We start from the raw sequence: 22492 nt of genomic DNA, 5'->3' as shown, positions 1-22492 counted from the left end.
GAGGAAGATACAATGACCCAATACGTGAATGCTCGGCAATAAGTAACGGCTCATATTACAAAGAAAAACAATGGAGAATATAGGGAACAAGGCTACTTGGCTGAAGTACCGATAGATCAGCTGATAGATACCAACCTGAGGCAAGCCCTGAAAGTATGTCTGCGCTATAATCCCGACATGAACTTCCTTGAGGTTGGAGCAGAAGCTAGAGTCCAAGAACAAGAGACCCTTAGTGTGGCAGGTATGGTCCGTAGCCATGAAATAACCACCTCGTTGGCGCCTAAAGCCGAATCAGACTGGGCCCGTGAATTACTACTGGAGATTCGAGAAATTAGAGGGAGCTAGATAGGATAAGGAATAAACGAACTACGTACCCCGGTATGAAAAGAAATTAGTGCGGCGGTATCCCCTACCTGGAGACCAGAGGTACAGGCCTTGGTGCCCCATTATACAAGTGTAGAGTCGAATGTTGGACCTGTGGAGAAATGGGACATATAGGTCAAGAAATTGCCCAACTTGGGACAACCAGCAGAGGGGGGCGGCCGTTAAACAAACATGCCCTGGGGGGTTAGGTCCCATTAGGCGGGGGGGACCGAAGACTCCGAAAACGTCATTTCTGAGAGTTCCGACCTAAATGGACAGAAGATTCGTTGGCTAATGGACCCGAATTCTCAGGTAACCACAATGTCGGAGCTATACTTCCGTCAGCACTTCCCAAATGTTGCCCGATCAAGTGGGGGCCCGACTATATAACTGATGGCTGCCAACCAGTTCCCATTCCCAGTAGCGGGGGGTTGTTAGGGATGGAGATCTACGTCTGCGGACAAAACCTGGGAAAGAAGGGGATCGTGGTGGTAAAAGGCCTCATCGTAGAGTGCACCCATCGTGACTTTGGGGATGAATGTCCTTCTGCTTCTGTTGTCTGTAAGGCCGTGTTCATAAGCTGCATAAATACTGTGCATTTTGTTTTCTGTAGGCGTCCGCACCAAACTACATAATAATCTTATTGCTGCATTTTTTAGGCCCTTTCCCCATTATTTGATGTGTTTTTCGTGCAGATGTGAAGCCGTGTTTAATGTGTTTTTTATAGTACAAAATTGTTTTGATTCTACACTTAATAAATTAACTGCGGTTTTTTACATGTATTTTTAGGCTCCACATAGAAGACAAGGGGGGGAAAAAAGCACCAAAATCGTCTTTGCACCACAGGGGGGTGGAGTTTCCGTGAAATCACATCCACTTTGCTTGGACAGTTGAACAGCAGAAATTCTGTGCAAAAAAAGCAGCAGCAAAAATGCTGCATTTACGCTACATGTCTAAATGTCGAAGCAAAGTAGATGTGATTTCATCAAATCTCTGACGTCTAAAGACGCTGCTGAACTCTGCGGTGAAAAAATATCAATCATGCCATTTTTTAAGCCATTTACCGATCCCTGTGAATAATCTGATCACTGTGTTCTGCGGGTCGTTATGGTTACAGGGAAACCAAATATGTCTGTTATCTGCTGATTTGTGATGTTTATTATTTTTTTTTAAAAGACGCATTAAAAAAGACATGATTTTTCTCATTATTTTTTTATTGGATGAAAACATCTCTTTAATACTCTCCCTCTAGAATATAAATACATAGAAATACACTTTACAATTTACCAGCGCCATCTGCATGTGGCGTCAGAGCCTGCAATACAGATCAAGTACTCAAAATCTTCCCATTTCATCACTACAAACTACATTTTTGTATTTGCTTGTTAATATTTTTAGTAGTTTTAGAGGAACAAAAAAAATCTGACTTTTTCTTAACCTATAGCATACAGGAAACATAGAAATACATTGTTATATACAATGTATCTCTATGTATAATAATATCATCTGATTCTGAGTTCACTGCCTGCAATATATGTCAACATAGTAACATAGTAACATAGTTAGTAAGGCCGAAAAAAAGACATTTGTCCATCCAGTTCAGCCTATATTCCATCATAATAAATCCCCAGATCTACGTCCTTCTACAGAACCTAATAATTGTATGATACAATATTGTTCTGCTCCAGGAAGACATCCAGGCCTCTCTTGAACCCCTCGACTGAGTTCGCCATAACCACCTCCTCAGGCAAGCAATTCCAGATTCTCACTGCCCTAACAGTAAAGAATCCTCTTCTATGTTGGTGGAAAAACCTTCTCTCCTCCAGACGCAAAGAATGCCCCCTTGTGCCAGTCACCTTCCTTGGTATAAACAGATCCTCAGCGAGATATTTGTATTGTCCCCTTATATACTTATACATGGTTATTAGATCGCCCCTCAGTCGTCTTTTTTCTAGACTAAATAATCCTAATTTCGCTAATCTATCTGGGTATTGTAGTTCTCCCATCCCCTTTATTAATTTTGTTGCCCTCCTTTGTACTCTCTCTAGTTCCATTATATCCTTCCTGAGCACCGGTGCCCAAAACTGGACACAGTACTCCATGTGCGGTCTAACTAGGGATTTGTACAGAGGCAGTATAATGCTCTCATCATGTGTATCCAGACCTCTTTTAATGCACCCCATGATCCTGTTTGCCTTGGCAGCTGCTGCCTGGCACTGGCTGCTCCAGGTAAGTTTATCATTAACTAGGATCCCCAAGTCCTTCTCCCTGTCAGATTTACCCAGTGGTTTCCCGTTCAGTGTGTAATGGTGATATTGATTCCTTCTTCCCATGTGTATAACCTTACATTTATCATTGTTAAACCTCATCTGCCACCTTTCAGCCCAAGTTTCCAACTTATCCAGATCCATCTGTAGCAGAATACTATCTTCTCTTGTATTAACTGCTTTACATAGTTTTGTATCATCTGCAAATATCGATATTTTACTGTGTAAACCTGCTACCAGGTCATTAATGAATATGTTGAAGAGAACAGGTCCCAATACCGACCCCTGCGGTACCCCACTGGTCACAGCGACCCAGTTAGAGACTATACCATTTATAACCACCCTCTGCTTTCTATCACTAAGCCAGTTACTAACCCATTTACACACATTTTCCCCCAGACCAAGCATTCTCATTTTGTCAAGATTATCACATTCTCCTATCTACATCATCGTAGGCTGTGGCTCATAGATAGAGCTGCAGCCTGTGAACATGGAGATGCGTGTTTCAGTCCTGGGGAGATCTCTATCAGAAATATATAATTTATGCGCTGAGCAGAGAGATGTGGCCCCAACCCAATGAGCTGCAATGAAGATGTCGGAAAGAAGTGAGTAATAGAAGCCAGGACTGAGCCCTCAAATTGAAACAGTCCTGCAGAATCTGGTATGGCTGGGAGCTATGTGATCGGCCCATATCATGGTTGTGAATACTGCCTAGTGATGATGATGGACCACATTCACATTCGTAAACCCGACCTGGGATCAGATTGCTGAGACAGCAGCTCGATCAAGTGGCCTGCTTCCACGGAGAGTCATGAAAGAACAGCAAAGACTACGGTATGGAGAAGTCCAGGACAACTCCCTATCACCTTTAGGGTTAATGGACCCTGCAATTGCTTCAACAGAACGTTGTTACAGATGCTAAGGATGTCGGAAGATTGAGTGGCCTGAAATTGTTTCGTACAACAACCTAGATCATGTCACAACCGGATACACGCTGCTGTTTGGCCATAATGGCCGTGAAATAACTGAGCTAGAGCTTGACCCAAAGGAAGATTGCACCAGGATGAGCACGTCCACCTGGTGCGGGAACCTCGGCAATGTCTGTAGATGCTAAGATGGCTCGCTCAACAGAAATTCCAAGAGATGAGCCATCCCAGATGTCACCCTGATTGATGCAGGAGACATTAGTGCAACCCAGAGATCGAGAGCTGATACGACCAAAACGCCGTAGTGAAAAGTTGGATTACAGATGGGAGACGACTCCCCACCGGGGTTACGAGAAGGGAACACTCCAAAAATGTGGTGTATGAGGTTCAACCAGAGGGAAGAGTGCTACACCGCAACATGCTTCTGTGTCTGAAGGGGAGAGAGTGCCTGAACCACCGAAGGAGCAGAGGAACTCTGCATCAATGGGGCTTAGGATGAATGGTATGTGCTATCTGCAGTGCCAAGGAAAGCAACACTACCACTCCAGGCCGATCCAGAGAATAGGTCAGAGGCTGAACCCACAAGAAAAGTACCAGAAGGCCCGAGATAAACCAAGAGGGGCTTTGCAGAACTGAGCGCATGCCAACGCCGGTGTCCCACCCACAAGGTACGCGGAGTATGACTTCATTTGGCAGTACATAATGCCAGGGGCATATAGAGATAAAGCGTTCTTTCTGGCATCTGGCGGTGGCGGTCAGCGCTCATCATTCCAGCGCACGTGCTGCTCTCTGTAAGAGCTCAGGTAACCTTACTGACGTCATTGGTCGTTACAGCCGCCGGGTCTCGCGGAGCGCAGCGTGAGACCAGTCAGCGGCTGCTCATAACCCCATAAAGCTCCTTTCTCGGAATACGGCTCCATAGGTTTTGGGCAATGTGAGATCTCGTGGGAATCCATGGACTACGACGGAATATTTTTTTTATTTTAATTTACTTCCCAGCAGCGACCTGGGAGTCAGAGATGCGTCCAGGAGTTTTCTCTCTGATGTTCCTATTCTATTTCAGCACTGTTTCCATCCATTTCAGTGATTTTCCTGCCTACCAGCCCTCCTGTTCGGGTCTGCCGGAAAAATTCTCGAGTTTCCCATTGACTTTCATTATACTCGTTGCACGAGTCGACCTCGTCAGAGCGTCCGACCTGCTCGATTTGAATAACGAGCACTTGAGCATTTGGAAACGTGCCAACAATTTTATCCGGCCCATTTGTGGAGCTTTGTGTGAATTTATGTCCAATTTGCTTCTTTTTTGTGTGTGTGTGTGTGATTCCAATGCACACAAAGGAATGTATAACAAAACAGGTGTGATTGCAATACTTTTCTGGGAGAAATACTTCATTTTCTGCAACAATTTCAAGTGTGTGTGTGGTGAGTGTGTGGTGAGTGGGTGCTGTGTGTGGTGCTATGAGTGGCGCGTTGGCACCCTTCACCAGATTGAAGATAATACTATACTAATATATATATATATATATACACACACCCCGTGGGGAGCCGGTTACTAGTATATACAGTTATATAGTATGAACACAGACACGTCATATTTATTCTCATCACTCTCCAGTATCTGTCCCTGCTTTTGTAACTATAAAGTAAGGGGAGAACGCCATTTTCTTGACGATTACATTGCTGCAAACGCCACAACATCGGCGACAACAACATGGCGTCAGTTAGGGTCATAGTAGTGAGAAATACACATTGTCCTCTAGTATCAGTCAAGGTTGTGTTTGTTTTTTTTACTTCCACCAATGACTGAAGCCGTTCTATGTGTCTCACCCGTAGTAAGGAGCGCCGTGATTGGTAGTGTGTTGTAACCAGGAAGTGTGTTGCTCTGATGACGTCACGGGGGCGCCCGGTTTAAAAACCTGAGGCGCAGCAGATACCTCGCACTCCCGCAGTGTTTTGTTAGTGAGGTGAGTGTTCGGTCATGTGGGGGCTCCGGAGCGCGGGGCTGAGCTGGGTCACTCCGTGTAGGACTACAAGCCTCAGCATGCAGTGCGCACTGTCCAGGCTCAGGACCTTCTTGATCACTTGCACCTCTGTTCTCGAGACGTTCTGCGTTTCTGGTGTTGGCCTGCAAGTCTCAGCCTGACGATATGATTCTCAGCTGAGGGACTACAAGTCCCAGTGTGCCTTGTATTTACCTTTTAGCAACTAGATAATTTGTTGTATTTTCTATTCATATTAAATATAATAAAATATATATTAAAAACATTTTTTTTTCACATTTTAAGTCACCGCCCCCCCCCCCCATTACCCAATCCCAAGATATAGCAAAATAAAAAGTATATTACACCGCAGAACCCTTAGTAGGAAGCGGTTAGGTTTTTGCTCTTCAATCTGAGAGCTGCCGGCATGAGGTAGGGACGGAGATCCTAATTCCAGCGTTTTAAGACACTGAGAACTGCAGTAAAAAAAAAATGAACAAGGATACAGTCAATTGGGGCCCACTTCAAGATGTAGGGTCAGAGATCCTGATTCCGGCGTTTTAAGAGATTGACAACTGTGCGCTAAAAAAAAGTGAACTAGAAAACAGTTAATTGTGGCCCACTCCAGCAAGAGGGAAAGGTCCTCCCCCCCCCCTTCCCTAAAAAATGTTCTCCGCCTCTCTGAGCTGTCAGGTTTTTGCTGTTCAATCAGAGAGCTGCTCGGCATGATGTAGGGACAGAGATTCTGATTGTACGAGACTGAGAACAGTGCGCTAAAAAAAGTGAACTAGGATCCAGTCAATTGTGGCCCACTCCAACGAGAGGAAAAGGCCCCCCATGAACATTCTCCACCTCTCCGAGCCAGGAGTCCATAGCAAGAGCGAGGGATTAGTGGCCTCCCCTAGTTGAAGCCAAGGGAGACCCAATCTTGCTGCCATCATCTGCCTGAGCAAACTAGGATCCGTCTGTGGTCGGCACCCCTCCCGAGAGGGTGTGTGGATCCTGATGGCCACACTCTCCTACCCAAGCAGATGATGGGGCAGAGACCCTGATTACAGCAACGTGTCACTTACTGGACTTCTTGCTGCTGTTTTGATACGATCACTGTTTTTGTTCCTCAGATGTAGCAGAGCTCAGAATGCTGAGCCCTGTATAACCCCGCCCACACCACTGATTGGCTGCTTTCTGTGCACACCCTATACTCCAATCAGTGGAGGGAGCGTGGTGGGACCAGGAGGAACGAGGCAGCTAATCCTGTAGTGATTATCTCATGCTGATAAAACACTGATTGTACTGAAAGCACAACAAGCTGCTGAGCAAGTGACACATCGCTGGAATCAAGGTTTCTTTCCCTCCTATATCAGGCTGCCCTCAGAATAAGTGGCAAAAACCCTTTGACTGATTCCCTTTAATAGTCTGATCAAATAAAATAGTTTAACAAATAATTTAACACATACGGTAAAGAAAACTAAAATGGCAGAATCACCTTCTTTTTTTTTCCAGTCGCAACACTGACCAAAAAATGCAGTAAAAAGAGATCGAAACGTCATATGTCACCAAAACGGTATCAATAGAAAACAAATAACGCTCGCCACATGAAAGACAAGGGTCCACACAGCTCCATCATCAGAAAATTTAAAAAAAAAAACGCCCCCCCCCCCAAAAAAAAAAAAAATACAATCATGAAATTGCAACAGTTGGAATTTTTTTCATGATTTTCGCTGAAAAAATGAATGGTTGCCTTCAAAATGACATCTTGTCCGCTAAAAAAAAGTAAGTCCTTGGGGAGGGAGAAATAAAAAAAAAAATAATGGCTCATGAGAGAATGGGACCAGTCATAAAGGGGCCCCCAATGATGGGGGATGTGTAATCCTGCAGCCTTTACATGACACTTCTTATTGCAGGTCCCGGACGTCTTCCCCCCCCCGTTGGCGTTTTCCAGGTTTATGAATGGAAGGAGGCGGTTTCTCTTGGGCACGGTGCTCTCCGTCCAGAACAGCGGCTTCATCTATCCGGCCTGTCAGAACTGCTGCTCCCGACTGATCCCAACGTCCTGCCGGTAATGCATCATCTCCTGTCATTACATAATACCGCCACCAGAGGGCGGCCATACTATGTGACATCCTGTATATTCTCTGGGTTTAACCCTTTACCTGCCATGTAACAGGAGCCGCAGATCTGAGGCTCCCCTTACATCATCTGTGGGTAAGCGGGACCCCAGCAGTAGGCAAACCGTGGAAAAAAGTAAGAGGAGAGGAGAAAACTTTTCAATTCATTACCAGGTATTGGAGAGAGTGACTGGAGAGGCGCCAGGTATTGTAGAGTGACTGGAGCGGCACCAGGTATTGTAGAGAGTGACTGGAGAGGCACCAGGTATTGTAGACAGTGACTGGAGCGGCGCCAGGTATTGTAGAGAGTGACTGGAGAGGCACCAGGTATTGTAGAGTGACTGGAGCGGCACCAGGTATTGTAGAGAGTGACTGGAGCGGCGCCAGGTATTGGAGAGAGTGACTGGAGAGGCGCCAGGTATTGTAGAGTGACTGGAGCGGCACCAGGTATTGTAGACAGTGACTGGAGAGGCACCAGGTATTGGAGAGAGTGACTGGAGAGGCGCCAGGTATTGTAGAGTGACTGGAGCGGCACCAGGTATTGTAGACAGTGACTGGAGCGGCACCAGGTATTGTAGACAGTGACTGGAGCGGCACCAGGTATTGTAGAGTGTGACTGGAGCGGCACCAGGTATTGTAGAGAGTGACTGGAGAGGCGCCAGGTATTGTAGAGAGTGACTGGAGAGGCGCCAGGTATTGTAGAGAGTGACTGGAGCGGCACCAGGTATTGTAGAGAGTGACTGGAGAGGCGCCAGGTATTGTAGAGAGTGACTGGAGCGGCACCAGGTATTGTAGGCAGTGACTGGAGAGGCACCAGGTATTGGAGAGAGTGACTGGAGAGGCGCCAGGTATTGTAGAGTGACTGGAGCGGCACCAGGTATTGTAGACAGTGACTGGAGCGGCACCAGGTATTGTAGACAGTGACTGGAGCGGCACCAGGTATTGTAGAGTGTGACTGGAGCGGCACCAGGTATTGTAGAGAGTGACTGGAGAGGCGCCAGGTATTGTAGAGAGTGACTGGAGAGGCGCCAGGTATTGTAGAGAGTGACTGGAGAGGCGCCAGGTATTGTAGAGAGTGACTGGAGAGGCGCCAGGTATTGTAGAGAGTGACTGGAGAGGCGCCAGGTATTGTAGAGAGTGACTGGAGAGGCGCCAGGTATTGTAGAGAGTGACTGGAGAGGCGCCAGGTATTGTAGAGAGTGACTGGAGCGGCACCAGGTATTGTAGAGAGTGACTGGAGCGGCCCAAGGAATTGTAGACAGTGACTGGAGCGGCACCAGGTATTGTAGAGAGTGACTGGAGCGGCACCAGGTATTGTAGAGAGTGACTGGAGCGGCACCAGGTATTGTAGGCAGTGACTGGAGCGGCACCAGGTATTGTAGAGAGTGACTGGAGCGGCACCAGGTATTGTAGAGTGACTGGAGCGGCACCAGGTATTGTAGAGAGTGACTGGAGCGGCACCAGGTATTGTAGAGAGTGACTGGAGCGGCGCCAGGTATTGGAGAGAGTGACTGGAGAGGCGCCAGGTATTGTAGAGTGACTGGAGCGGCACCAGGTATTGTAGACAGTGACTGGAGAGGCACCAGGTATTGGAGAGAGTGACTGGAGAGGCGCCAGGTATTGTAGAGTGACTGGAGCGGCACCAGATATTGTAGACAGTGACTGGAGCGGCACCAGGTATTGTAGACAGTGACTGGAGCGGCACCAGGTATTGTAGAGTGACTGGAGCGGCACCAGATATTGTAGACAGTGACTGGAGCGGCACCAGGTATTGTAGACAGTGACTGGAGCGGCACCAGGTATTGTAGAGTGTGACTGGAGCGGCACCAGGTATTGTAGAGAGTGACTGGAGCGGCACCAGGTATTGTAGAGAGTGACTGGAGAGGCGCCAGGTATTGTAGAGAGTGACTGGAGAGGCGCCAGGTATTGTAGAGAGTGACTGGAGCGGCACCAGGTATTGTAGAGAGTGACTGGAGCGGCCCAAGGAATTGTAGACAGTGACTGGAGCGGCACCAGGTATTGTAGAGAGTGACTGGAGCGGCACCAGGTATTGTAGACAGTGACTGGAGCGGCACCAGGTATTGTAGACAGTGACTGGAGCGGCACCAGGTATTGTAGACAGTGACTGGAGCGGCCCAAGGAATTGTAGGCAGTGACTGGAGCGGCACCAGGTATTGTAGACAGTGACTGGAGCGGCACCAGGTATTGTAGACAGTGACTGGAGCGGCACCAGGTATTGTAGACAGTGACTGGAGCGACGCCAGGTAATAATAATAATAATAATTTTTATTTATATAGCGCCAACATATTCCGCAGCGCTTTACAAATTATAGAGGGGACTTGTACAGACAATAGACATTACAGCATAACAGAAATACAGTTCAAAACAGATACCAGGAGGAGTGAGGGTCCTGCTCGCAAGCTTACAAACTATGAGGAAAAGGGGAGACACGAGAGGTGGATGGTAACAATTGCTTTAGTTATTCGGACCAGCCATAGTGTAACGGTACCTTCACACATAACGATATCGTTGCTTTTTGTGACGTAGCAACGATATCTTTAAGTAAATCGTTATGTGTGACAGCGACCAACGATCAGGCCCCTGCTGGGAGATCGTTGGTCGCTGAAGAAAGTCCAGAACTTTATTTAGTCGCTGGATCTCCCGTGGACATCGCTGGATCGGTGTGTGTGACACTGATCCAGCGATGTCTTCGCTGGTAACCAGGGTAAACATCGGGTAACTAAGCGCAGGGCCGCGCTTAGTAACCCGATGTTTACCCTGGTTACCAGCGTAAAAGTAAAAAAAAACAAACACTACATACTTACCTACCGCTGTCTGTCCCCGGCGCTCTGCTTCTCTGCACTCCTCTGCACTGACTGTGAGCGTCGGTCAGCCGGAAAGCAGAGCGGTGACGTCACCGCTCTGCTTTCCGGCCGCTGTGCTCACAGTCAGTGCAGAGGAGTGCAGAGAAACACAGCGCCGGGGACAGACAGCGGTAGGTAAGTATGTAGTGTTTGTTTTTTTTTACTTTTACGCTGGTAACCAGGGTAAACATCGGGTTACTAAGCGCGGCCCTGCGCTTAGTTACCCGATGTTTACCCTGGTTACCGGGGACCTCGGGATCTTTGGTCGCTGGAGAGCGGTCTGTGTGACAGCTCTCCAGCGACCAAACAGCGACGCTGCAGCGATCCGGATCGTTGTCGGTATCGCTGCAGCGTCGCTTAATGTGAAGGGGCCTTAAGGCTCGGGTGTTCATGTAAAGCTGCATGAACCAGTTAACTGCCTAAGTATGTAGCAGTACAGACACAGAGGGCTATTAACTGCATAAAGTGAATGAGAACATGATGCGAGGAACCTGTGTTTTTTTTTATATATATATATATATAAATAGGCCACACAGGGATCGTTAGGTTAATGCATTGAGGCGGTAGGCCAGTCTGAACAAATGAGTTTTTAGGGTACGCTTAAAACTGTGTGGATTGGGGATTAATCGTATTAACCTGGGTAGTGCATTCCAAAGAATCGGCGCAGCACGTGTAAAGTCTTGGAGACGGGAGTGGGAGGTTCTGATTATTGAGGATGCTAACCTGAGGTCATTAGCGGAGCGGAGGGCACGGGTAGGGTGGTAGACTGAGACCAGAGAGGAGATGTAGGGTGGTGCTGAGCCATGGAGTGCTTTGTGGATGAGGGTAATAGTTTTGTACTGGATTCTTGAGTAGATGGGTAACCAGTGTAATGACTGGCACAAGGTAGAGGCATCGGTGTAACGGTTGGTGAGGAATATGATCCTGGCTGCAGCATTCAGGACAGATTGGAGCGGGGAGAGTTTTGCAAGAGGGAGACCGATTAGTAGAGAGTTACAATAGTCCAGACGAGAATGAATAAGTGAAACAGTCAGAGTTTTTGCAGAGTCGAAATTAAGAAAAGGGCGAATTCTAGAAATGTTTTTGAGATGCAGGTAAGAAGAGCGAGCCAGTGATCGGATGTAGGGGGTGAATGAAAGGTCAGAATCAAGGATGACCCCAAGGCAGCGGGCAGGTTGCTTTGGAGTAATGGTGGAACCGCACACGGAGATGGCAATGTCAGGCAAAGGTAGGTTAGTAGAGGGAGAGAACACGAGGAGTTCAGTTTTTGACAGGTTTAGTTTCAGATAGAGGGAGGACATGATGTTAGAGACAGCGGTAAGACAATCACTGGTGTTTTCTAAAAAGGTCGGTGTGATATCGGGAGCAGAAGTGTATAATTGGGTGTCGTCAGCATAGAGATGGTACTGGAAACCAAATCTACTGATTGTTTGTCCAATAGGGGCAGTATACAAAGAGAAGAGAAGGGGGCCTAGGACTGATCCTTGAGGAACCCCAACCGTAAGGGGAAGGTGAGAGGAGGAGGAACCAGCAAAACATACAGTGAAGGATCGGTCAGAGAGATAGGAGAAGAACCAGGAGAGAACGGTGTCCTTGAGGCCGATGGAGCGGAGCATAGTGAGGAGGAGCTGATGATCCACAGTATCGAATGCTGCAGAGAGATCCAAGAGAATTAGCATGGAGTAGTGACCATTAGATTTAGCTGTTAGTAGGTCATTAGAGACTTTAGTGAGCGCAGTTTCAGTAGAGTGTAAAGAGCGGAAACCAGATTGAAGAGGGTCGAGAAGAGAGTTATCTGAGAGATAGCAGGTAAGACGGGAGTGGACCAGGTGTTCGAGGAGTTTAGAGATGAAGGGAAGATTAGAGACAGGTCTATAGTTAGCGGCACAGTTTTGGTCGAGGGATGGTTTTTTAAGTAATGGATGTATGATGGCATGCTTATATGAGGAGGGAAAAATACCGGAAGTGAGGGAAAGGTTGAATATTTTTGTTAGGTGAGAGGTGACAGCCGGGGAAAGGGACTGGAGGAGATGTGACGGAATGGGGTCACTGGTGCAAGTGGTCGGGCGAGAAGATGCAAGGAGCCTGCTTACTTCTTCTTCTGTAACTGCTTCAAAGTCAGAGAGGGAACTAGATGCAGTGGGGGAGGGAGGACAGTGCATGGTATGAAGAGATTGGGAGATGATTTCCTGTCGAATGTGGTCAATTTTTTCTTTGAAGTAATTGGCCAGATCGTCAGCATGGAGATCCGTGGTTGGGGCCTGCTCACTTGGGTTGAGTAGGGACTGGAACGTGTCAAAGAGACGTTTAGGGTTATTGGATAGTGAGGTGATGACGGTGTTGAAGTAGGTTTGTTTGGAGAGGTGAAGGGCAGAATTGTATGTCTTTAGCATGAACTTATAATGGATGAAATCTTCAGGTAGATTAGATTTTCTCCACAGACGTTCTGCGCACCTGGAGCACCGCTGCAGGAAACGTGTTTGCAGCGTGTGCCACGGTTGTCGCCGTCTGTGCTGAGCTGTTTTATGTATAGAAGGTGCAGCTTCATCCAGGGCACTTTGCAGGGTTTCATTGTAATGCTTCAGAGCAGAATCAGGACATGAGATGGAAGAGATTGGGGCCAATGAGGACTGCAAGTTCTTCATAAGTTTCTGGGTGTTAATGGCCTGTATGTTTCTATAAGTGTGGAAAGTAGGGGTGACCTGAGCGGGATGGCAGTTCTTGATAGGGAATGAAAGAAGGTTGTGGTCAGAGAGCGGGAGAGGGGAGTTTGTGAAATCATCCACTGAGCAAAGCCGGGAGAAGACCAAGTCAAGGGAGTTTCCATCTTCATGTGTTGGAGAGTTAGTATGCTGCGAGAGGTCGAAAGAGGAGGATAGAGATAAAAGGTGAGAAGCAGATGGGGAGGGGGGAGAGGCAATGGGGATGTTGAAATCACCCATGATAAGGGTGGGGGTGTCACAGGAGAGAAAGTGTGGAAGCCAGGTGGCAAAGTGATCCAGGAACTGATGAGAGGGGCCGGGAGGACGATACACCACCGCCACTCGCATGGAGAAGGGGACGTAGAGTCTGACCACATGGACCTCAAAGGAAGGGAAGACAAGTGAGGGCACTTGGGGGATAACTTGGAAAGTACATTTGGGTGAAAGGAGCAGACCAACACCTCCACCTGCTCTGTTGTCCGATCTTGGGGTATGAGAAAAGTGTAGTCCACCATATGAAAGAGCAGCAGCAGCGGTGGTGTCTGACTGCTGGATCCAGGTTTCAGTAAGAGCCAGGAGGTTAAGAGAATTAGAAAGGAAGAAGTCATGAATGAAGGAGAGTTTATTACACACAGAGCGAGAATTCCAAAGGGCACAATTCAAAGAGACAGCAGGCATGCAGGGAATATTAATAAGGTTAGAGGGGTTTCTGAGTGTAGCAGTTGGGAGGTTTGACTGGCTATAACATGGGGGGCCGGGGTTTGGAGAGATGTCTCCAGCGACTAGGAGAAGGAGGATTATAGAGAGTGACTGGAGCGGCACCGTGTATTGTAGAGAGTGACTGGAGCGGCACCAGGTATTGTAGAGAGTGACTGGAGCGGCACCGTGTATTGTAGAGAGTGACTGGAGCGGCACCAGGTATTGTAGAGAGTGACTGGAGCGGCACCAGGTATTGTAGAGAGTGACTGGAGCGGCACCGTGTATTGTAGAGAGTGACTGGAGCGGTGCCAGGTATTGTAGAGAGTGACTGGAGCGGCACCAGGTATTGTAGAGAGTGACTGGAGCGGCACCAGGTATTGTAGAGAGTGACTGGAGCGGCACCAGGTATTGTAGAGAGTGACTGGAGCGGCACCAGGTATTGTAGAGAGTGACTGGAGCGGCACCAGGTATTGTAGAGAGTGACTGGAGCGGCACCAGGTATTGTAGAGAGTGACTGGAGCGGCACCAGGTATTGTAGAGAGTGACTGGAGCGGCACCAGGTATTGTAGAGAGTGACTGGAGCGGCACAAGGTACTGTAGAGAGTGACTGGAGCGGCACCAGGTATTGTAGAGAGTGACTGGAGCGGCACCAGGTATTGTAGAGAGTGACTGGAGCGGCACCAGGTATTGTAGAGAGTGACTGGAGCGGCACCAGGTATTGTAGAGAGTGACTGGAGCGGCACCAGGTATTGTAGAGAGTGACTGGAGCGGCACCAGGTATTGGAGAGAGTGACTGGAGCGGCGCCAGGTATTGTAGACAGTGACTGGAGCGGCACCAGGTATTGTAGACAATGACTGGAGCGGCGCCGTGCACATTTGTATTTTTCACCTCCAGCATCGGACAGCCCCTCTATGACGATGGCTCCTTCTTCTGAACGTGCTGACTGCACCCCGCCGTCTCGCCATCCTCCTCTCTGTCACATTTGCTGGTACCGTGTACTGACATCTGCTCTCGTGCTCCGTCCGCCAGGTACGAGTGTCACAAATGCGGCAGCACGTATGAAGACGCCGGCCATCGATACAAGCTGTGCGTGAAGGTGTCGGAGGAGAACCGGCTTCATCTTATCACCATCTTTGGAAAATGCTTGGAAAAGATATTTGGTGCCAGTGCTGATTGTCTGCACAGGTGAGATACACACAATGTTGGGGGGCCGGCAGGTACGTGGCCTGTGGATGCAGTGTGTTACCATGGAGACACATTGATCTGTACAGGAGCTGTGGATATTTGGGAGTGTATCAGGGGGGCCGACACCTCCCCTCCCCCCGATGATCAGCAGATTGATGTAGCTGAGCAGCTGAGCTCCATACGCCGCATAGTGGCCGTTCTCGGTACTGCAGGACTGATGACGTTGACTTCAATAGGAGCTGAGAATGGCCAAAGCACGGTGTATGGAGCTGTGCTGGATCAGTGGGGGTCCCGGGTGTTGGACCCCCGCCGATCTGATATTGGTGACAGGTTATCTGTATCGGGGTCTTGGGCAAGTACTTTCATTTTCTGGACTCGTCTCCATTCTCCCCAGATTGCAGATTATCCGGCGTTCACCGTCCTCAGTCCTGAGTTTCCGTCTTCTCTTCGCTGCATTTTTATTCATTTCCATTTTGATTGTCTGAGTGTTTGTTCTCGTCTGCGGTGATTTCTGGCTGCGCATATTATTATTTTTATTATTACACTTTGTTTGACGGCCGTGGCTCTTCCCGCAGATAAGATTAGTTTTTCTGACAAATCTTTTCTCCTTTATTATTCAAACAACTTGTTTCTGCCAAGAGAACATTTTCCGAGGCGGGTTGTATGTTCTCTTTAATGGAAAATGTCAAAATTGTTTCCTCATATGAACTTGAATATGCAGAGAAATGCTGTAAATCCAGCAGACCTGCACAAATACTGCTCGTCGCGCATGGGAATGCTGGATTATATGGAAGTTACCGTATATCATAGTCATGAGAAACGGCAACTGATCTTCTCATCCCAGCATGGACTTCACAGTTACACTGCTCAGTACTGTGGAATGTCCTCCATGCCGCCAACTGATAACGTCTCTATATACAGTAAATAACACAGGATCCACCATTCACAATAGGTGATGTCACAGCTCACCTCCTCCTCCTGTACAATGACTGATAACACCTCTATATACAGTAGATAACTGTTGTGAACAGGTGATTCAGAACCACAATGGACTTTGTAGTTCAGAGCACACAAAGTGACCTGACAATTACCAATAACATAGGACGAGCTCTGAGACGTGGGAACTCTGCTGACCGCAATCCCTAATCCTATCAAACCACACTAGAGGTAGCCGTGGAGTCCTAGGTGCCTCGGGCACAGCCTGAGAAACTAGCTAGCCCTAAGATAGAAAAAATAAGCCTACCTTGCCTCAGAGAAATACCCCAAAGGAAAAGGCAGCCCCCCACATATAATGACTGTGAGTTGAGATGAAAATACAAACACAGAGATGAAATAGATTTAGCAAAGTGAGGCCCAACTTACTGAACAGACTGAAGATAGGAAAGATAGCTTTGCGGTCAACACAAAACCCTACAAACAACCACGCAGAGGGCGCAAAAAGACCCTCCGTACCGACTAACGGTACAGAGGTGCTCCCTCTGCGTCCCAGAGCTTCCAGCAAGCAAGAAAAACCAATATAGCAAGCTGGACAGAAAAAATAGCAAACAAAAATAACACAAGCAAAACTTAGCTTATGCAGGATAGACAGGTCACAGGAACGATCCAGGAGAGAGCAAGAACAATACTGGAACATTGACTGGAGGCCAGGATCAAAGCACTAGGTGGAGTTAAATAGAGCAGCACCTAACGACTTAACCTCGTCACCTGAGGAAGGAAACTCAGAAGCAGCAGTACCACTCTCATCCACCAAAGGAAGCTCATAGACAGAACCAGCCGAAGTACCACTCACGACCACAGGAGGGAGCTTGGCCACAGAATTCACAACAGATAACACAGGATCCACCATTCACAATAGGTGATGTCACAGCTCATCTCCTCCTGTACAATGACTGATAACACCTGTATATACAGTAGATAACACAGGATCCACCATTCACAATAGGTGATGTCACAGCTCACCTCCCCCTCCTGTACAATGACTGATAACACCTCTATATACAGTAGATAACACAGGATCCACCATTCACAATAGGTGATATCACAGCTCACCTCCTCCTCCTGTACAATGACTGATAACACCTCTATATACAGTAGATAACACAGGATCCACCATTCACAATAGGTGATGTCACAGCTCACCTCCTCCTGTACAATTACTGATAATACCTCTGTATACAGCAGATAACATAGGATCCACCATTCACAATAGGTGATGTCACAGCTCACCTCCTTCTCCTGTACAATGACTGATAACACCTCTATATACAGTAGATAACACAGGATCCACCATTCACAATAGGTGATATCACAGCTCACCTCCTCCTCCTGTACAATGACTGATAACACCTCTATATACAGTAGATTTCACAGTATCCACCATTCACAATAGGTGATGTCACAGCTCACCTCCTTCTTCTGTACAATGACTGATATCACCTCTATATACAGTAGATTTCACAGTATCCACCATTCACAATAGGTGATGTCACAGCTCACCTCCTTCTCCTGTACAATGACTGATAACACCTCTATATACAGTAGATAACACAGGATCCACCATTCACAATAGGTGATGTCACAGCTCACCTCCTCCTCCTGTACAATGACTGATAACACATCTATATACAGCAGATAACACATGATCCACCATTCACAATAGGTGATGTCACAGCTCACCTCCTCCTGTACAATGACTGATAACACCTCTATATACAGCAGATAACACATGATCCACCATTCACAATAGGTGATGTCACAGCTCACCTCCTCCTGTACAATGACTGATAACACCTCTATATACAGCAGATAACACAGGATCCACCATTCACAATAGGTGATGTCACAGCTCACCGCCTCCTCCTCCTCCTGTACAATGACCCCTACTCTCTGCTGTAAATCACATCTCAGAATACTTTTAAGAGAAGCTCCGGTAAGATGGCCGTCCTCTTATTCATGTACCAAAAAAAACTAAAAATTCCAAAGAAAAATTAAAAGAAAAAATATTTCTGTACTTTGTTAGTAGCAGTGTGCTGTATATCGGCATACAGTCTCTTTATGATTATTTTCCTATTTTCAGGCATTTACAGGATTCTTCCCAACGTTCTGCGGATCTGGATCACGACACCGCTCAGGATTTGTTCTTCCAGGCGGCTGAACGGTGTCTGATCGGTAGAAGCTTCATATTTGCTGTGAAGGTAAATGGGGCCGTCCTGGTGTCACCTGTCAGTGTGACCACGTGGATCTCCTTACTAATTTGGAATCTTACCTGCTTTTAGCTTCATTTCCATCTTAGTTTTTTGCCTTTTGTGAGATGAGCGTTCTTCCTTGATCAGCATCTTATTACCTTTTGGCTGCAGCCGCCAGTAGGGGAGCTGAGATGCTTTATCATATAGGCGTTCTCCATTTTTCTGTCACCTAGTGCAGCCGAATTTCCAGCCAGGAACTTTTTAACACTTTCCTGAGCCCGCTTCATGCCTGAAGATGATGGCGGTATTACACAGCTAGCATCTGCCCTATACAGCAGCAATTGGAACTAAGCTACAGTCATTATTAACCCCTTAAATGATGCTGGCACTTTTATTACTGTGGCATTCAATGTCAGCGATCCAGGCCCCCATTATTCTCCCTACCCCCGCAATGAGATTGCCAAGTTCTGATAGGTTAAAGAGAACCTGTCAGTAGTTTTTTGCAATGTAATCTGAGAGCAGCATGATGTAGGGGCAGAGATCCTGATTCCAGGTTGTGTCACTTACTGGGCTGTGTTCCTGTTTCAGTAAAATCAGTGTTTTATCAGCAGGAGATTATCACTAGTAGTCACTAGTAACCCCGCCCCCACCTATGTACAGGAAGCTTCCAATCAGTGGTGTGGGCGGAGTTATACGGAGCTCAGCATTCCGAGCTCTGCTAGTGCTGCAGACCTGCAAGTGACACATCACTGGAATCGGTCTTTTTGGCCTTACATCATGCTGCATAGCAAAATCTTGGTGACAGCTTCCCTTTAAGCTCCGGGGTGTTGATAGACCGACCGTAGAGCCGAATGATGCACATTTGATTCAGGACAAAATAAATACAATGCAAATCGAATTTTCTGGCCAAATTCTAGCAAAAGGTTGAATCTGAATTTCTTCAGGTTTGCTGATCAGTATTATATCCCATTGTAATGACATTAATATTTCTCTCAGTCAATATGTTATTTAAAAATTGTGAAAAATTAAATATTATGAAGTGTTTATTGGGATCTATATTTTTTTTTTTGTTTCGATTCCAAACATTTAATTTTATTTAAAATTTGTTTTTTTTTTTTAAATGTATATATTAATATTATTAATGTTATTTTATTGCTCAGATTCCAGGGAATTCCGACAGAAGCAATTCCCTTTCTTACCCGAATCTGCAGGGGAACATGGTTGCCTGTCAGATTATTCTCCTCCATGAAGACCCAGTGAGCTGCACCATCCTGAGTTATTTCAATCAGCTGGTGTCGTCCGTACTGAGCTCCAATTTCCAGCGCCCTAAAAGCAATGTCTCCACCGACACCACAAACGGAGATCTGAGCGATCGCGGCTGTTCTGAGAGCATCTCCGGACTTCACCAGAGCTGGAATCATTACGCGGACTACTGGCAGCAGTCCCTCGGCCTGGTGTCCTCACCCTTAGGCAGCACATTAACTGAATCTAAGGGCTGCGATTACAGGCAGAGTTATGGCAGACGGGCAGAGCAGGCGCCGTACTCGACAGAATTTATGAAGGAAAACCTAAAAAGTACAGATATGACAAGTCATTCCTCCAGCTCCTCTAACAGTACTGCAAGTGTTAAACGTTCTTCTCCTAAACACACTATTACCCGCCGCCTCCAAACCTCCTCGCGCTTTCATAGTTTTTGTTCCAAATCAGAAATGGCTCCAGGACAAGAATCGCAGAACGTCTGTGAGCCAGGAAACAGTCCGAGCCAAAGCTGTTCAACGCTCTCCACGCAGATCCCTCCCCAGACAGCCGAAACGCATCAGACCACGGAGGACATTTGGGAAGATTTCCCATTCTCCGAAAGCCTGAGCGAGTTTATAGCCAAGATGGAAGACGAGGGAGTAAGGCCTCTCATCAGCGCTAGCGAAATCAAAACGATAGATGACAATATTGTAGTCGCACGGAAAACCCTCAATGATACGGTAACGATCGAAGCGTCACACCGCCACTTTGATAAATCCATTACACGCACCTTCAGCTGTCGCCGTAGGGTTACCTCAACGGATGAAAGCGCGTTAGCTGATCAGATCTTTTCTTCTGCTGTTCGAAGTCATTTCCAAGAATCCTTCGAGAAGAGTGATCTTTTTGATCCTCTTTCGAGAGACTCAACTTGGAACCTGGATCGACGAAGTCCAACATGTCTGAAGATGCTTTCTAGTGGAACATTCATCGATAATGACTGTACTTACATGGACAATGTGCAGAAGTTCGGGATGTCATTAGACAAGGTCATTTCTAGAGAGAGTGTAGATAATCCAAAAAGTTATGACATGGTGAAGGTATTTAATGATGTCAGATCCACCAGGACCGGTGACATCTACGATGCTTCTGCAGACCTCTTTGAAGCCAGTAACAATCTAGAAGATGGTGGCACCTTCCTCAAAGCTCAGAATAGAAGACTCCAGCTGTGTACAACCAATTCCTCCTGCACAGAAGTCCTTCCATACCGGCATAAAGATTCCCGCATAAGTGTCTGCTCATTGTCGGAGCATTATAAAACATGGATTAACGTGACCACAGGAGACTTTATCCCAAATATGCAGTCCACCCCAATAGTAAGGCGGCTTTCAGAAACCGGTAGACTTACTGTTGACCCATGGCGCTTTGGTGTGGCATCCAGTTCCAAATCATCTACCTTTTCCGTAAGGACCAAATCTAGCAGCACGATTGGGCATATCTTACTAAATAACACTAAGCGACGGAAATCCGCCATGTTTTTGGGACTTTTGGAGAACAGTTCCATTCAGTCTCCTGATTTGTCTCCGTTTTCACATTTTGAGGGGTCAACAGTTCTGATCGCGAAGAATAGAAGGAGAATCGTGGCCCGTGAACCTCGAAAGAGTGCGACCTCTTCGGAAAGAGAAGAGAATTCTCACAACCAAAGACGAGGATGCGACGATGACCTAACGTGTACAGTAAAGAGAACCGACCGTAGGAAGGATCGAAGGGAAGAGTCGGTCAAAAATGGTGACGATACGCTGGATAATACGGAGAACCAGTCTCCAGTAAATCGTGAATTGCAGGAATGTGAAGATCTACTTCTTCCAAGTGATTGGTCCCCGGAACTTTTCTCCGCAAAGTCGAATATTTCTCATGACTGTCTTCAGAGGCGTTTATTTTAACGGAGAGTATCTGCCATTCTCTTTATTAACGCGACCAGGGGCCTGCTGAAGTCCCTCATGATTCCCCATGATTGTGCTTCATAGACCATAATTATTACTGTGATATTGCAGTATATAGTACAAGCGATCAGACGATTGCAGGTTCTAGTCCCCTAAAGGGACTAAAAAATAAATAACAAAACTTGAATCGCCCTCTTTTTTTCCCTTTGAAAATAATGAAAAAAATAAACATATTTTGTACCTGTAAAAGTCTGTCCTATCAAAATATAAAATGAATTTATATTCATTCAGAATCAATATCACCATTACACACTGAACGGGAAACCACTGGGTAAATCTGACAGGGAGAAGGACTTGGGGATCCTAGTTAATGATAAACTTACCTGGAGCAGCCAGTGCCAGGCAGCAGCTGCCAAGGCAAACAGGATCATGGGGTGCATTAAAAGAGGTCTGGATACACATGATGAGAGCATTATACTGCCTCTGTACAAATCCCTAGTTAGACCGCACATGGAGTACTGTGTCCAGTTTTGGGCACCGGTGCTCAGGAAGGATATAATGGAACTAGAGAGAGTACAAAGGAGGGCAACAAAATTAATAAAGGGGATGGGAGAACTACAATACCCAGATAGATTAGCGAAATTAGGATTATTTAGTCTAGAAAAAAGACGACTGAGGGGCGATCTAATAACCATGTATAAGTATATAAGGGGACAATACAAATATCTCGCTGAGGATCTGTTTATACCAAGGAAGGTGACGGGCACAAGGGGGCATTCTTTGCGTCTGGAGGAGAGAAGGTTTTTCCACCAACATAGAAGAGGATTCTTTACTGTTAGGGCAGTGAGAATCTGGAATTGCTTGCCTGAGGAGGTGGTGATGGCGAACTCAGTCGAGGGGTTCAAGAGAGGCCTGGATGTCTTCCTGGAGCAGAACAATATTGTATCATACATTTATTAGGTTCTGTAGAAGGACGTAGATCTGGGGATTTATTATGATGGAATATAGGCTGAACTGGATGGACAAATGTCTT

General features: G+C 46.7%; 1 protein-coding gene across 1 annotated transcript; it reads left to right on the top strand.

Moving 5' to 3' along the window:
* The first annotated feature begins 5417 nt into the window (after positions 1-5417).
* DDIAS (DNA damage induced apoptosis suppressor) lies at positions 5418-21646 on the top strand. Its single transcript, XM_069759339.1, has 5 exons — positions 5418-5520; positions 7440-7594; positions 14940-15095; positions 18172-18289; positions 19441-21646. Exons 2-5 carry the CDS (start codon positions 7482-7484, stop codon positions 21457-21459), a joined length of 2406 nt encoding a protein of 801 aa, XP_069615440.1. The 5' UTR covers positions 5418-5520; positions 7440-7481; the 3' UTR covers positions 21460-21646.
* The last annotated feature ends 846 nt before the right edge of the window (positions 21647-22492 follow it).

Source organism: Ranitomeya imitator, chromosome 3, assembly GCF_032444005.1.
Source record: "Ranitomeya imitator isolate aRanImi1 chromosome 3, aRanImi1.pri, whole genome shotgun sequence".
NCBI lineage: Eukaryota > Metazoa > Chordata > Amphibia > Anura > Dendrobatidae > Ranitomeya > Ranitomeya imitator.
The sequence above is the reverse complement of the archived record's forward strand: the minus strand, read 5'-3'. Positions and strand labels throughout refer to the sequence as shown.

Coding starts and splice junctions, on each gene's coding strand:
- DDIAS (XM_069759339.1), top strand. CDS start 7,482: ATGAATGGAAGGAGGCGGTTTCTCTTGGGCACGGTGCTCTCCGTCCAG. Junction 7,595..14,939: donor CTGATCCCAACGTCCTGCCG/GTAATGCATCAT, acceptor TCCGTCCGCCAG/GTACGAGTGTCACAAATGCG. Junction 15,096..18,171: donor AGTGCTGATTGTCTGCACAG/GTGAGATACACA, acceptor TCCTATTTTCAG/GCATTTACAGGATTCTTCCC.